This window comes from Pogona vitticeps, chromosome 1, assembly GCF_051106095.1.
Source record: "Pogona vitticeps strain Pit_001003342236 chromosome 1, PviZW2.1, whole genome shotgun sequence".
NCBI classification, from domain to species: Eukaryota; Metazoa; Chordata; class Lepidosauria; order Squamata; family Agamidae; genus Pogona; species Pogona vitticeps.
The window spans coordinates 301,599,159-301,614,925 of NC_135783.1; the positions used below are offsets into that span (position 1 = coordinate 301,599,159).

The window sequence follows — 15,767 nt, forward strand, 5'->3', positions numbered from 1 at the left end:
CCGCCTTCTACCACTAGAGGGGGATATTTTTTCTTTTTTTTCCCCTTAGGTCAGGGAACAGTGTTAAAAGCACTTCTGACGAAGCTAATTTTGAAGCAATGGACTGAAAACCAATTAATCTGTTCTGGCTGTTTTTTTTTGTTATGTAGCGGTGCGTTCGTACATTGAAGCATTAGTTCCCATAGGAACTAATGCAAAGCTGGTTAATATGTACTCTACCACTAGGGGGAGAACTTTTTTTTAACCTAAGATGACCTAAGGTTAAAAAAAGAGCAGGAAAGGTTTTTTTTCCTGTTCTTATCTTGGATTTTTGTTCTCAAGTAGAAGCAAAATTTAGCAAATGGAGCTGTTCTTAAGTGGAATTGTTCTTAAGTAGGGACGTTCTTAAGTAGAGACCCCACTGTATTAGAATTGCTATAAGTTGGTTCCTATTTCCCGGCACATAACAGTAGTAGTAGCAGTAGTAGTATTTTCCAGCTTCAGATAATGGAAATTGAAAAATGAGTATGAAAGAATAGGGGAAGCCATATGAAACAGAAAAGAAATGGTAGATAAAATAAAACAACTACTTATAGGAGATGGTGGATTGCAGCTTGGTAAATAAAACATCTTTGCACAGTTGTGGAGGTCATCAGATGTTTTATATCCTGCCTTTGTTTAATCATGGCACTCAAGATGGTATGATGGAGGTCTTCCCTTTCAGATACAGGCCACATTTGGATATGCTTAGCTTAAGGTTGCTGTATCATGTGCTGAATATCTGTGTCCACCCCCACACACAAAATTGTCTTTTTTAGTCATCAGTAACAGATGCTGTTAGAATCGAAGTGTCTTGCTTGATTAGACCATTTCTATCAAGTCTAGCATTCTGAAAGTGAGCTGACAAATGCCCGTGACACTTCACAAACAAGAGTAGCTATCCCTTTTTGGTGTCTCTTTTGTTGTACTGAGCAAGCTGTGTGTGTGTGTGTGTGTCTGCACGCGCGCCCTGTCATAGCTTAGTGAATAATTGAACACATGCATTTTATTAAATTTCAACGAAAACAGTTCCCCAGATCAGGTTTTGCTGACAAGGGAACAGAAGGAGAAAATCTTCTTGTGAATGCAACCTTATTTTGTTTGTTGTCTTGTTGATTTTTAAGGAAAGTTCATACTGAGCTAGAATTTTGGCAGTGTTGCTTTTAAGACTTAAGAGTGCCATCATGTGCCAACTTTACATAATGCTCAAATAACAGCTTATCTAAATGGAGGCACTTTTTTCCTGAAGGCCTCTGTTACTTAGAGAGGATAACAATTGGTTTGTTCTCCATTAAATGCAGTTGAAGTAGTTTCTCTCTCGAATACTATTTTCAGTTGGAACTCTTAGAATACTCTTTAACCTGTCGTGAGAAGGCAATACTTGATATGGAGTAAAAATGGATTTTAAAAGATGGATCAGACTAGTCACTTGCAAAGTAATGTATAGGGAAATGAAGCAAGTATTGTTTTTTTAATCAGCTTTTCTTAATTATATCATATGCAGCGTTGAATATGCTAGGTTTTAACTTATTTTTATCGTGTTTTTAAGTTTTTTTGTCCTTGTATTTTTGTTAGCCGCCCAGAGTGACCTGGTTGCCAGATGGTGCAGGATATAAATTCAGATAATATGTAAATAAATAAGAACCACGTTCCTGTGCTTCTTGTAATTGAAGTATGGGAATCTGGGCTTTCCAAACAGAGGAGCTGTTTAAATCTAGAAAAATAAATAAATCTCGGAGACTTATAAGAAACGAAGATAATCTGTCCATTCTTTTACCTTCAAAAATTAACATGTGAAGAAGGCCCCCCCTCCCCGGGACAGAGAGGAGCAGGGCTAGGCACTCTCTTCTGCCGATGCTCTTTTCTCCAGGTTGACTAACTTCTGACCCAAGACTCTTCACTGACCTTTTAAGTTGTCGTTGTGGAGCAGAGAAATGTGAAAAGGGAGGTTAATGCGAGGGACTCCTGGTTTACATTTCGTCAAGAACAGAGATTTCTTGTCATAGTGCATGACTTAATTGGCTTCCCTAGGTAGTACCTGGATGTCTTTCTTACCAAAACAATTAATTTAGTGAATGGTCACATTTAATAATGTAACTCTTTCAGACAGGACATGCTGTGTTCAACTTTTATCTGATGTCAGCATCTGATGAAATGGGCTGTGCCTGAAACCATATATCATAATAAATGTTGAGTATTTAAGGTGCCCCATAACTCCTTGATGTTTTTGCAGCATACTATTATGGCTGCCCCTCTCGAAATCTATTTCTTTTCATTCCTTACCTTTCTCTAACTTCTTAGGAGGAGCAGGATGAAATAGTTAGTCTTTATAGATGAACAGTTAATAATGGTATTCCCCATGGATACCATGTTCAGGCCAGCAAGTGTCAATATTTATTCCTGCTGTAGAAGCGGAGGCAGGTAGTAAATTTGATTGGAAAGCCAATAATTTGAGTAGGTGTAAATACCCGTTTCAGTCAAGACTGGTGGGCTGATCTAATGAATCTGAGTGACAGAGACAAGTGTAGGATCACTTTGAAGTAAAACAAATAGGAACTGGTAGATTGCAGGAATAGCCCAGATAAAAATCCCTTCTCTCACCACTGCAGAAGAGTTAATGCTTGGTGTATCTATCCATCAGAAGAGAAAAATTAGTTACATATGTTTTTCAGTATTATTATGGGCTGCTTAGGGCAACTTCATGCCTGTGACATCTGGTAATGTATTGCATGGAAATTCTAAGGGCTACACATGTGACGTCCGGAGAGAATATCCACCATCACAGATCTTAATGCTATTGATGGAACTTACAAACAATGCTTTTCAGTCAAATTCACTAGATGCCACATGTGTAGCCCTACATAAGCTTATTACATTTGCTTGTATAAAACAGTTCTTGTCAGCTCTTTGTCCTTTTCCTTCTGTTTTATTTTTTTTTAAATTTATATTCCACTTATTGTCTAGGCAGTGTCAGGGTTGCTCGCTAAATAAAACAAGCATTACAAATGAGTTATATTTCAGCCATATGTCATGGGATACAGCTTCCCCAGGCTTGTGGTAAAGTGCAATACTAAGCAGCATTGCACAAGTGGTGCTTTATCTCTCCCACAGTGGAAAGTCTGAAGATGGAGGATGAGCTGTTTCTGGCCCATGGAGAGAAGGCATTTTAGTTCATGAAATTCTTGTATATGTCAGATATTGAGAATATCAATGCCAATCTGTAAACATTTAAATTTAGAAATGTGATACACTACTGGCTGAAATTTATTCAGAATATGCTAATATACTAGCTAAATGTTTTCAGATCGGTTCAGAGAGTAAACCCGAGTAACAAAAGAGCATAAAACCTCTTATGTTTTCCTTGGATTTCATATTTGTTCTCCTGTGAGTTTTGTAAAGGCTCCCTGGACTGTTGGCATTAGTAATTTAAGTTTTCTTTCAACATTTTGCCTTTTCGTTCTGTTGCAGAAATGATCCAGAAGGCAGTGATCAAATTCCACTTCCACCAGTCACCTGGAGTCAGGTGTCAGGTTTCAGACCCATAATTGACTCTATTTTGAAGCAGTGCCTTAAGCAGATATCTCACTTCGATACCTGGCAAGAACTGCAGCCTCTCACTACAGCCTGTGTCATCTATCTGGAGGTGTATTACAGTAATTGCAGTCAACAGGTAAGGCACATGTGTCAAACTCAAGGCCCATGGGCCGAATCAGGCCCACCAGGCTGTTTCATGTGGCCCTCACAGTTTTGCCTGCTACTGTGCAACATAGAATATGCAGGCACTTACTTGGTCACCCATAATGCTCTGCAAGGATGCTGGGAATCTGTCCAGTGGGACTTCTAATCCCAGTATTCCAAGCGGCAAAGAGTCAGAAAGTGCAGCCACTTGGGCAATGTACAGCACCTTGGGAAAGGTAGTCCTCGCTTTTGCCTCCCCACCCATTGTTAGGGCTCACAGTGAGGACCAGTGACGTTGCCTAGCAGCGGCCATCTCTACCTCCTCTCCCGCATCGGCTATGGAAGCGAGTGAGGAGTCAGGGGATAACGAGGACCATGGCAAGTTCAAGGGAAAGGTGGAGACTTCTGTGAATAACTAAAAAAATAAACATAGGTGGGGCTGTGGAGCAGGCATCAACATGTGTTAATAAAACTCACTTTTCAATAAATTGTACGAGAGTTGTACACTTGAATATCTGCTTGCCATTATTTCTAGATTTTGAAAATAGACTTACTTTCAGAGCTAATTATTACTTAAGTTGTTACTAAAACCGGTAATAATTGAATGAGGAATATATTTAATATGAGAAAGAGTAGATACATTTATATAGTCTTACAGATACAACTGGCCCTTTGAGGGCAACCATAATGCCAGTGCGGCCCAAGATGAAATTGTCTATGACACCTCTGAGGTAAGGCCTGTGCATGTGAAGCCTGTAAAACCCCTGTGTCTGCAGAGAATCAGTTCCAAGCCTTCCCCTGTGGATGCTAAAAAACATGGATTATAGTGAATAGCAAATACTATACAGTCAACCCTTGACTTACGAACGGCCCCACATATAAACTTTTCGATTTACGAATGGCTCAGTTCACAAAAATTGGCATTGACTTGTGAACGGAGCCTCTGCCTACAAACGAGGTCGAGGCTCTGTTCGCACGCCAATGCCATTTTTTGCGAACGGAGCTGTTGGTCGCTTTCGGAGGTCTCGAAGGGCTTTCCGCCCGACATGGGTGGCAGCCCTTTGAGAGCTCCGACGACAACAAGGCAGAGAGAAAGGGCAGGAAATTCGAATTTCCCACCCTTTCTCCCTGCCTTTTCAGCTTTGGAGCTTTCAAAGGGCTTCCTCCGATGTCAGGGCAGCGATTGTGGCAGCGGGGACCCCCAGGAAGGTCTTCCATGGTGGCGGGCAAGCCCTGGGAGACCTCCTTGGGGGTCCCCACCGCCGCCATCGGCAGCTTCGGAGCTCTCAAAGGGCTTTCCCCTGACATCTGAGGAAGCCCTTTGGAAGCTCCAAAGGCAAAAAGGCAGGGAGAAAGGGCGGGAAATTAGAATTTCCAGCTCTTTCTCCCTGCCCTTTTGCCTTTGGAGCTCTCAAAGGGCTTTCCACCCGACATCGGAGGAATCCCTTTGAAAGCTCCAAAGGTGCCAATCTCCTTTCTCTCCTGCCCCACGGTTTCTCGCGAAGGGCTGCTCCCGATGGCTTTTCAGATCGCCTTTCTCTCCCCCCCCCCCCCCCGCAGCTTCTCTGCTGCCACAAAAGCTATCGGGAGCAACCCTTTGGGAGAAGCCGTGGGGTGGGAGAGAAAGGCGATCCACTCTTTCAGACATGTGCAGCACACGCGCGCGCACACACACACACACACACACACACACACACACACACACACACACACACACACACACACACAGACAGACAGACAGACAGACAGACAGACACAGAGAGAGAGAGAGAGAATCCTTTAGAAAGCACAACCATTTATCCGGTAAACCTTATTTTCCTGTTCCCCTAGCTAAGCCTTTAAAAGCTTTTTCGGAAAAATGGAGGTGACTAACAAGTCACACCCTCTTTCAAAAAAGGCCATTTAAAGCCTAAAACAGGGCCTGGAGGAAACAAAGTGACTTGTATGCTATAACTCGTACCTCCCAGAAGTCTCTCATGGTGCAAGCTGCATTTTGGGAGGACAACATGACTCTGTTTTCTGCTTTTGGGGTGACAGTGTGGGGTTATTGGAGTGTGGGTGAAGTCATGCTACGTCTGAGGGAGAAGAAAAGTGACCCAGGTCCATTGGAAAATACCCACCCCTGGACTAGGCGAGACTTTGAAATGTCCAACTCTGTGATTTGGTCAGCCTCCATCCTTTACTGAGACGTGTCTAGCTAGGATCAAATGAGATTATAGGACCAGCTCTCTCATTTTAAGTAGGTCTGACTTGCTGAGCAGAAATTGCTGACTTCCATGAAAAGTCACAAAAGCTCCTTTCCCCTCTATTTTCTCCACAGCCATCAGTTAACCCTGTTGACTGTCTGGAAGAACTGGAACATCTGACCTCAACTACGCTGTTGCCTCTCCTTAAGCAGCCAGCTATGCAAGTCCTCTGGGAAATGCTCAGGTAAAATTTTACCCAGGTACCTAACTGTTGCAGAGCCCTGGTCTGCTAGTTTTCTCGGTGTTAATGGTGATGATGATGTCCTGTAGATTCCTGAGCCACTTGAATAGCCTTGTGAGATTGATCTAAAATCCTGAGCTACTTGAATAGCTTTGCAAAGTTGATCTTCTGATCTTAAAGGCCAAGAAATAATGTGTTTTTAAAATTCTGCTTCAATTTCTTATTTTTCCCCCTAGCACTGGCAAAGGCAGAATAGATTGTTCAAAAAAAAAAAAAAAAAAGCTTAACTTGCAACTTATATAAAGATCATAGAATCCTGCTTTTCCCCAGATATATCCGCTTCTGGGATTTTCCCTTTAGTGTTACTTTATAAATGGTAGTGAACACAAGAAGGTATCCTATAGACCATCTTGACTGCTGCTGTTGGTGTGTAAAGCTTGGCATCCTTTTTCCTGCTGGCAGCATGGGCATCGTATTGTGCAGCAATATTGGGCCATTTCATGGCTTTTTGAATTCTGGATACAGAAGCACAATATTCCACATTCATTAACTGTAGCTTTTATGAAGAACTGAACATTTGCATGAGCACACTGTGATATAACTCTTAGATGCTGCAAGTCCTGCATATTGAATAGCAGTAAGAAGCTTTTTTGCTCTGGAAAGGAGAGATTTGCTCACATCAAAGGTTTGCTTTTGATGCAGGACTTTCAGCCACATTCTAACAGAATGATCTAGCTCTGCAGCTCAGAGTAGAGGAGGTGTACATTTCTCGTGCACTTAAAAACACATGTTTATTTAGATAACAATGGGACATTGAAGTTATATGAAATACCTGTTGTAAACTTATTGAATCAGCTGAAAATCCATTGGCACCAGTAAATTTTTAACTGCATGGCTATTCCCTCTCTCTCTCTTCTCTCTCTGCAGGCCATGCTCTGCTCTGTGCAATCCTTTGTCCTGTTCGCCAGCACCAGAATCTCTCCCCAACCTTGTTTCTCTGAGTTGCACTGGAAGGAAGCCTCCAATGAGTTTAGCAGGCTCTAAATCACCTTTTCCTTTCCTAACTGCCTTCCTCGCCCTCATCAACAGCATCATTCATCTCCACAAAGGGCTGGTTGGTGAGGTGAGTCCTGGCTTTCTGAGGCGTGTTTTTATAGAGAGAGCTTTTCTGTAGGGAACATGCTCTGGTTGCCCCAAACAGGAGTCCTTAGAAAGGGACACTTTTCTGCATTTGAGGAGCTTGTATAAATGAGCACTGTAACTATGTTAGGTTCGTGCTGGTTATGTTGCTAAGGCAGCCAGCCTGATAAAACCTGCAGAATGGGGCCGACAGTTGGGCGTATTAGCTGTATTTGGATACACATCACACTGTGGTGATATGTGTGTGTCTCTGGCCTTTTCTGGATTTTCATGCTCCCCCACTTCTTTCTTTTCTCCCATGACCATGAAGAGGTATTTGGAAGCTTGATTAATCACAGCTTCCAAACACCTTTTCTCAGGTTTGCAGGAGGAGGAAAGGACAAAGTGGAGAAGAGTGAGCCTACGAAGAATGTGCCAGAGGGGAGACTCTCATTTGCATCATCCCATAATCAGCTGGGGGCTGTGATTGATTGACTGCATTTATGCCGTGCCCTTCAGCCAAAGCAAGTCTCCCAGAATGGGTTTACAGTCTAGGCCCTGACATAGCCTTGTCCTCAGGCACACGATCTAAAGTGTAAGGAATGACACAGAACATTAAGGGGTATGAAAGGAAGAATGGCACAGGAAACAGAAATATTCCCCTTCCAGGGAAGCTTTTTGTGAGCTGGGATGATTTGTGCATCACTAGATCCCTGATCAAAGCACAGGGACCCTTGGGCCTTCTGCAGAAAAGGGAAGAGGTGGAGCAAAAAGCTGTCACTTGGTGCTTGGCAGCGGAGCCTGAAGCTAGCAAAGGAATCCCTCTTAACTCTGGTGATTGATCAAAGGATGTGAGAATTCCTCTAGTAGTGAGGTTTGGGGAAGGAAAGGAAGATTGCAGGAGAGATTAGGTGTCTCTGTGGGCCAGGTTAGGCCATGAAGCAGATGTTTCCCTGGCCTGCATTAAACCATAGGCCATGGGGTCTGCTTGCATAGAGGTTGGGGTGGTCTGTGACAGTACACAAAGATGGAATGGTATTTGTCAGTTCCTGTTTTGAGTCCAGACGTCTGGAGCACACAGCACTGGGGTCAGATCCAATAGCATTAATGTTGCCCTGTGTCTTCAAAAAGTATAAGTAGGGAAGACTGTAAATGCAGAGTGCATTATTATCTCCCAGGAAGCCATCAGTTTTACAGTTTCCCAGCATATTATGAGAAGGATGTTATAGTAACTGATTGCTGGCCATATGAATGCTGTTTCTGTTTGTCCATAGTGGCCAACTCAAGAAGCTCTTCTCTCTGGATGTATGTGTTTGTAACTAACTCATTTGTTCTTAACAGTATGTTTCTATAATGGATGTGAAAAGTCTGAAAGATTATCTGATCCAAAGCTGGACTACTGGGCCACCTTTTCTAGCCTTTTCCTCTGCCTGGCTTTTGCGCCATGAATACCACTTTCAATATTTTGTCCTCGCACTCGCTCAGAAAATGGTATGTTCACTCCTTCAAACATCTGTTCTGGATTCTTGATTTCATCTGCTTAGAACCTACAGAGGAGGGGAAGGAGGGTGATGGGAATGATGGTAAACGGGACGGAGGCATCTTTTATTCAGTGTTTGAAGCCTGTTGCTGCACTTGACACGCACACACACCCAGCCAACACCTGCAAATGTTTTTCTTGTTTTGATAAAGAAATGGGGGAAAGAAGAAAAATGTTGCCTTGTGTCCCAGTTTTGCCACACATGGACACACAAGAGAGTAGCTTATTAGCAGTTTACAGGTACCTAAAGGTTTGTTTGCTTCAAATGACGGAAATAGACAGCTTCTGGGCTGCTTTCTTTGTGCGTAATGTGAATTTTTAAATTGAGGGATGGGGAATATGCAGCCTTCCAGATGTTGCTGGACGGCAGCTCCTGTCAGTCCTCTCCAGCTAGGGCTTCGTTGGGCTACACTGCAATCCAGGAACTGGAGGACCACATGTTTTCCTCTCTTGCATTAACCATGAGGTGATTGGTTGTACAGGCGGCTGGCAAATTCTAGACTTTCATCAATCAGAATCTGTCTTGGTTTTTCTCTTGTGATGCTGGATACACACGTTTGGCAGTTTTGGAGATAATTGTGTACATATTAATGAAAAAAAAAGGAGGAATGAGTGTTGGCAATATAGGCATCTTATAAGAAACTGTTCACTTTTGCAACTTGGCACAGAATATCTCCTAATGTCCTCATCATGTCCTTCTGTCTATGTTGTTGGAATGTGTTGCACCACTTACATATATTGGATTTTTGTTTCCTGTGCAGGCAGATACTTGTCCGGATTACAACCAGCATGCTTCACTCCATCACTTTGTTGCCATGGCGCTGTTAAGTCGTTTGTTGCCAGGCAGCGAGCACCTGGCTCACGAACTCCTATTGGGCCTCGTTTTTAATCCAAAACTGATTCCGTAAGTTTCTTTAGTTCACCGCCCCCATATGACTTCCCTTGAATAATACTTTTCCAGTGCTCAGGGAAGAATACGACTGCAGCTCCTGTCAATCCTCATCTTTGGAAAAAAAGAAGGGAAGGAATATTTTCAGTGGAGTCTAGTTAAAGCAGTTTATGAGTTGGCCCTATTCAGCAGCCTTGTTTCCTTGTAGCTATGGTTCCACTCTTGGTGCAACTGAGGCAACAGTTTCCATTCCAGTTTTATTACACTGACACACAATTGCTGCTTCCTTGTTCTTCCTGAAACTGAGAGCTGTTATAAGTCTCCCAATCCTCTTTATTGGCTTTCATTTTGTAAAGTTCTCCTACTGCATAACAGATTTCTTCCCTCCCCTCTCCAAAGATGGCAATATAGTATTTAATATAAGCACTAAAAATAAATGATAAATAAATAAGCAAGCAAGCAAGGTGGGGTGAGGGATAGGGGAATAAAATTTGTCCCATGGCTCTGCCCTATATATTTGAAGAAGGGGTTTGTATCCATAAAACAAATGAAGCAAATATGTTGCTCTGAAAGTGGGCACAGTGTTTTTCTTTTTGTTAATTTCTCCTTGATCTTGGGTTTCATCCAGATCTGTTTTAAAACCGTTTCCTTTTCAAGGTATGCCATTTTTTAACTGCCCAGCTGCCCAGCTGCTCTGTAGAAATTCTTCAAATAAATCCATGTGGAATTTCAAGCATTTATCATAGATTCATAGAATAATGAAGTTGGAAGGGCCCATAAGGCCACCAAGTTCAACCTGGCGCTCAAGGCAAGAATGCAAATCAAAGCATATCTGCCAGGTGATTATTTTTTTCTTGAAAAGCCTCCAGTGTTGGAGCATTCGCCACCTCTCAAAGTAATTGGTTCCATTGCCGCACTGCTCCAACAATTATGAAATTTTCCCTGATATTCAGCTGAAATCTGGCTTCCTGTAACTTGAGCCCATTGTTGCATGTCCTGCACTCTGGGATGATCGAGAACAAGCCCTGCCCCTCGTCTGCATGACAGCCTTTCAAGTATTTGAAAAGTGCTATCATATCCCCTCTCAGGAGATATTCTGCACTCAGATTGCACACTGACAATTCATAAATATCCTCAACATGATATCTAAAATCTTAATGGTACTTGGTAGTTCCAATTTTTGTGGAATGAAGTCAACAGAAATTAATTGGTGTCCTAAACTTATTGTTTGCCTGGTTTGGGATACAAATTCGCCTAGCAGATAAATGGTCAGATACAATTTGAATTCTGTGTTTTCTGCTGAGATGGTGAGAATCCTTCCTCCTTTCTTTCCTCCCAAATAATAGAGAATCTTGTAGCACCTTGAAGACAAATGTTTGTTTTTCTTAAGTTTTTGTGAACTGTATTCCACTTCGCATCTGATGAAGTATCATGCAATCTGTGCAAGTCCATGTAAGGCAATTAAAACTTGTTGGTTTTTAAAGTGTCAGAAGACCCCTTAGTTTTGAAATCCCAAACTAATCTGGACAACATCCAAAAACATCAGGAAAAAAAAAGAATTTGTCATGTACTGTACTTGCAGGACAAAAAAAGAGCTGTTCAACCACTATATTTTGTATTTACTGTATTTTGAACCCACACAGGCCAAATCCAGCATACTCTGTACTACTGTGCCATGTCAGTCTGAGCTGAAACATGGAGTGCTGAGTTTCATCCTGATCAATATCAGAACACTCTCCCTGCATTAAGAAACTGCCTAACCTAATCGTGCAATAATGTTTTATGCCATTTTATTTTCACTAACTCCTTGTCTATATTTCAGCAAGCCGCCTTCTCTGAAATCACATAGTGTTGACTGCAGAAATGCACAGCCCCCTCAAATGGAGGAGGATGAACATTGCTTGTCATTACCTAAGCCTTTCAAAACTCATTTGCAGTGTGTTTTTGCTTAAGTTTGTTAAAGACCAGTTAGTGTCCAGAGCATGGGCAAAGACTGAATGAAACCGTAAGGCAATATAAGGGCAGTTGACAACCCAAACTAAATATAATAAAAATCCTGCTTTTTTTAAGTTCACTTGTTCAGGGTATGATGGAGTTAAAAAGTACTACCCATATTGATGTAGGACTGGTCTTTCTGTCACAACAGACTCTGATAGCTTATGTGGAAAGGGCCTCTGAGTTCCAAATGCTTGAGAAAAACAGGACAGCTTTACCTTTTCACATTGTATTTATGAACTCCACCAGCTATGTCTCCTTCAGGAGGGTGCAACGTATGGCTCTCCAGCTGGACTGCAACACCCATCCTCGTTCACCTTCCCCTCCACTCGCTTTGGGGGGGGGATAGGGGTACAGTTGAATAACTGCAGCTGGACATTCACATGTTAGCCATCCGTTCTCTAGCCATGGAGTGTTCGACTGCGTGGGTCTCTGGTCCAATCTAGTATAACAGGGCTTACCTTCTTATAAACAACACTTTATAAAACTGTAGAATGTGTCTCCTCAGGGGATAAGAGCCATGGCTGACTTTCAACCCAGTTCACACAGTGGCCAACCAAAGGCCGAAGAGAAACCTGTCCACAGTAGAATGATAGCAGTGACCCTTGGAACTGAGGAGCTCTTTTATTTGTAAACCAGGAAATGATGTACTCTCTTGGGGGTTATTCTTATGTTCAGGAAAAACATGAGAAGCATGTATTAGTAAAAAATGCATCCATGTTTATGATTCATTTGCCCTTTTTCACAGAGAAGGCAAAGAAGGAGGCCCAGAAGCTGCTGACTTCTCAGACCTTCTGCAGTTGGACTCGAAGGCAAAGCCAGGCTCAGCTGCTGCCATGCCCTCCTTCCCTACTCGTGGTGCCTTACTGAAAGAAGCATACCAGCATCTCCCACTTATCCAGGCCTGTTACCTTTCTCATTTTGCTTACCTGGAACCTGCTCTTCATCGCTCCATGCATGTTTACCAAGGACGAACTCACCTTGTGCAATCCATGCTGCTCCCTGAGGTCAAAGGACCTGTTCTTCCTTCTGACTGGCCATTCCTTCCTCTGATCAGCCTCTATAACAAAGTGACAGGATCAGAACCCCTGTGGGCTGTGCTGCCTTCTCTTCCCGTGGACCTAGTGAATGTTGTGACTCGGAACCTGCAGTGGGTCCTCCTGTTGGAGACCTGGAGAGCCAAAGTCCTTCAAGGCATCTCAGCAGCAGCCAAATTCGCAAGACTGATGTGTGTCTTCCTCACAGGCAGTGACTTGTTCCTGGAAGGCCCTGTCCACTGCTACGTGGCTGCTCTCCTCTCCCTGTACTGCCATCCTAGAGTGCAGGACTCATTGAACTTAGATGCTCCTCTCCCTGGCTTAGCTTCTTTTCACGACCTTTACATCAACCTCCTTGAACAATTTGAAGGAGTTTCCTTTGGTGACCCTCTCTTTGGTATCTTTGTGCTTCTTCCTCTTCAGAGGCGGTTCAGCATTCAGCTAAGGATGGCAGTCTTTGGGGAACATGTGAGCACCTTGAGAGCACTTGGAGTCCCGCTCCAGCAGGTCCGCCTCACCATTGCTGCATCTGGTTCAGAGTGTGATGTGATGAGAGCCTCAGGGATGTAATAGGCTCTTTCTGGTCATGAGGAAAGGGACCACGTCCTTCATTCCAGCCAAAGGCATTCTAATCAGACATGCCAAATATTTTAGGACAGGGCAGGGGGAGGAGGCGAGCATGGGCAGTTTCTCCTCCTCAGTGAAGAATGCTGTCTATGTGCTGTTCCATCTGAAGAGAAAACTTCAATGGGAATGGCATCCATAGCATCAGTTTTCTGTCACTGATCTGGAGAATTTTGATCCCGGAAGAGCCTTAAGCTCTTGCGTGTTTTCAAAGTGTGGCTGAAATCCTTAAATTAATTTTGATTGTTTTAAATCCCACGGCAAGGAACCTGCTTCTCTTATCCACACAACCACTGTCTGGAATCATGGGGGCACAGTTGGTGTGTAGCTTTGGGATAGCAGGGGTCTGGAACAAGGCACTACTCTACTGGCTTACAAAATAGGTTTTGGGAAAGAACTGTCACGCAGTCCAGAAAAATCTCTGGAGCAGGGAGGGAAGGGATCAAGAAGGGATATGTGCCAGCAGAAAAAAAGGCTATGGGAAGAAGATATTTATTGGTTACATTTATGCTCTACCTCAGTAAGTTCAGAACATCATTCATGACTCTCTTCCTCCCTATGTTGTCCTCACAGCAGCTCTGTTACGTAAGTCAAGTTGAGAGAGATTGTTCCAGTGTCATCCAGAGAGTTTCGTGGCTTTTTGGGGGGGTTAAACCTGGAGCTCCCAAGTCTGAGCCTAGCACTCCTAACCCCTACCAGCTGCCTCCAGCTGGCTTCTAGAGTCCTTTAGGAGTATGGAACTTAGAATGATTTATTGTACCATAGCATGCTGTTGATTCCTCTTGGTCCCTGGGCTCAGGTGGACTGATTGTCCAGCAAGTACCTCTAGGAATTGTTAACTGTGAATGTTTTCTTCCTTAATTCTCTTAACTAATAAGGATCAAGTAAAGTTTTCTTTGTGCCTCTCATATTTAAGCAGAATGCTGTTGTTGTCTTGGCTTTGTTTTAGTTCCCTTTGCCTTTGGAGCAATACCTTTCCCCTCCTGAGGACAATATCAACCTCCTACAGCAGTACTTCCAGGCCCTGGTGACAGGGGCCTTGCGTCAAAATTGGTGCCCAGTACTTTATGTGGTTGCTGTGGCCCATGTTAACAGCTTCATTTTCTCTCAGGACAGCACTACAGAGGTAGGTAATCATCTTTCAAAGTCTCATTGTGATGCAGGCTGTTGTGCAATGCACATTTCACCCAAAAAATACTCCTGTGTGGTTTCAGTGTCTTTAGCAAGATACACACTCACTCACACAAAGCTTACCTTGTGAGACCAGCTGTGTAATGTGTTCATAAAATCCTCAGGAAACCAGGCTCTGGCACATCAGTTTACTTGTTGGGCCTGCCAATGGAAAGCTTATGTTGCAAGATGGCAGACCAGAAAAAGCAGCCTAAGGAAGAAGATATATTTTCATTGATTCTTCTGTGCAACCCAGACTCTGGGAGAAAGACACGTTTGATATGCAGGGTATAGAGATTTGAGCATTTGTATTTTTCGGCATTCTCTGTGATGACAGAGGTCATTCTTGTGGGAGGCATTTTTGCTCTTTAAAAAAAATAAGCTAATAAAGATATCTGAACTTGCATGTTTTGTATCTTGTCTCAGGAGGCTGATGCTGCCCGAAAAAACATGCTGAAGAAGACCTGGTTCTTGGCAGATGAGGTAAATTTTCTCTGTCAGGCACTCAACATATTACAAATATTAAAAAATTCATACATCTCTTATGCAGGGCCATTGACTATAAAAAAAAAATCTATATGGGTGTGTTCGTGCCTAAATAGATTGACGCTGAAAACCATTGTGTTATTTGCCACCCTTACCCTATTTCCCAGTTCAGACAACAGAAACAAAGAGCCACAAACCCTATTCAACCAATCTTAATCATGTTTAGTAGAGACATAAACCATTGCTTTTTTCTTCTCATAGATGAGAATGAAAAATTTCAAAAGCTTTCTTCTTGCTAAACCAAATTGCAAGAGTTTTTCTGCATTATTCACACCTTGGCACAGTTTGTAAAAAATCTGAAGTGTTTTTAGCTCAGGAAACCTGTTACTATATGCAGAAAACCTTGTATTTTGTATAAAATGCAAAGTGTTAAATGCAAAAATACACCTTTCTCATGCAAAAAACAGGTGTTTTTTGCTTGTTTCAAATGCCATTGCTATAAACAAAAATGTGATCCTTTAGCTCTTATAGACAAGCCAGAATGCTTGCTGCTTCTGCCCAATATTGTGACGGGGTGCCCCTATATATCAAGGCACTCCTTTGCATCAAGGCCAAGGAAATATGTAAGTATTTTTACCTTCTCAGTAAGTTAGTCAACACACAAGAATGGGCAGTGCTTTTTCCATTCCTTGCACTGCTGTGTTGCTTGTATAAAAAGCGGTAGGCTTGAAGACAAGAGTCTTTTCTATCCCAGGAGTCTCTCCATTCAAGCCAGAACCCTGAT

General features: G+C 42.7%; 1 protein-coding gene across 4 annotated transcripts in view; it reads left to right on the forward strand.

Moving 5' to 3' along the window:
- The window catches only part of RPAP1 (RNA polymerase II associated protein 1), a 56,761-nt gene that overhangs the window by 38,733 nt on the left and 2,261 nt on the right, over positions 1–15,767 (forward strand). For all 4 annotated transcript variants that reach the window (XM_020793767.3, XM_078391392.1, XM_020793766.3 and 1 more), the window contains 8 exons: positions 3,487–3,688; positions 6,017–6,126; positions 7,051–7,246; positions 8,584–8,733; positions 9,544–9,686; positions 12,415–13,210; positions 14,277–14,453; positions 14,924–14,980. In XM_020793767.3, the coding sequence (XP_020649426.3) occupies positions 3,487–3,688; positions 6,017–6,126; positions 7,051–7,246; positions 8,584–8,733; positions 9,544–9,686; positions 12,415–13,210; positions 14,277–14,453; positions 14,924–14,980 (1,831 nt within the window). The remainder of the gene's footprint in view (positions 1–3,486; positions 3,689–6,016; positions 6,127–7,050; positions 7,247–8,583; positions 8,734–9,543; positions 9,687–12,414; positions 13,211–14,276; positions 14,454–14,923; positions 14,981–15,767) is intronic.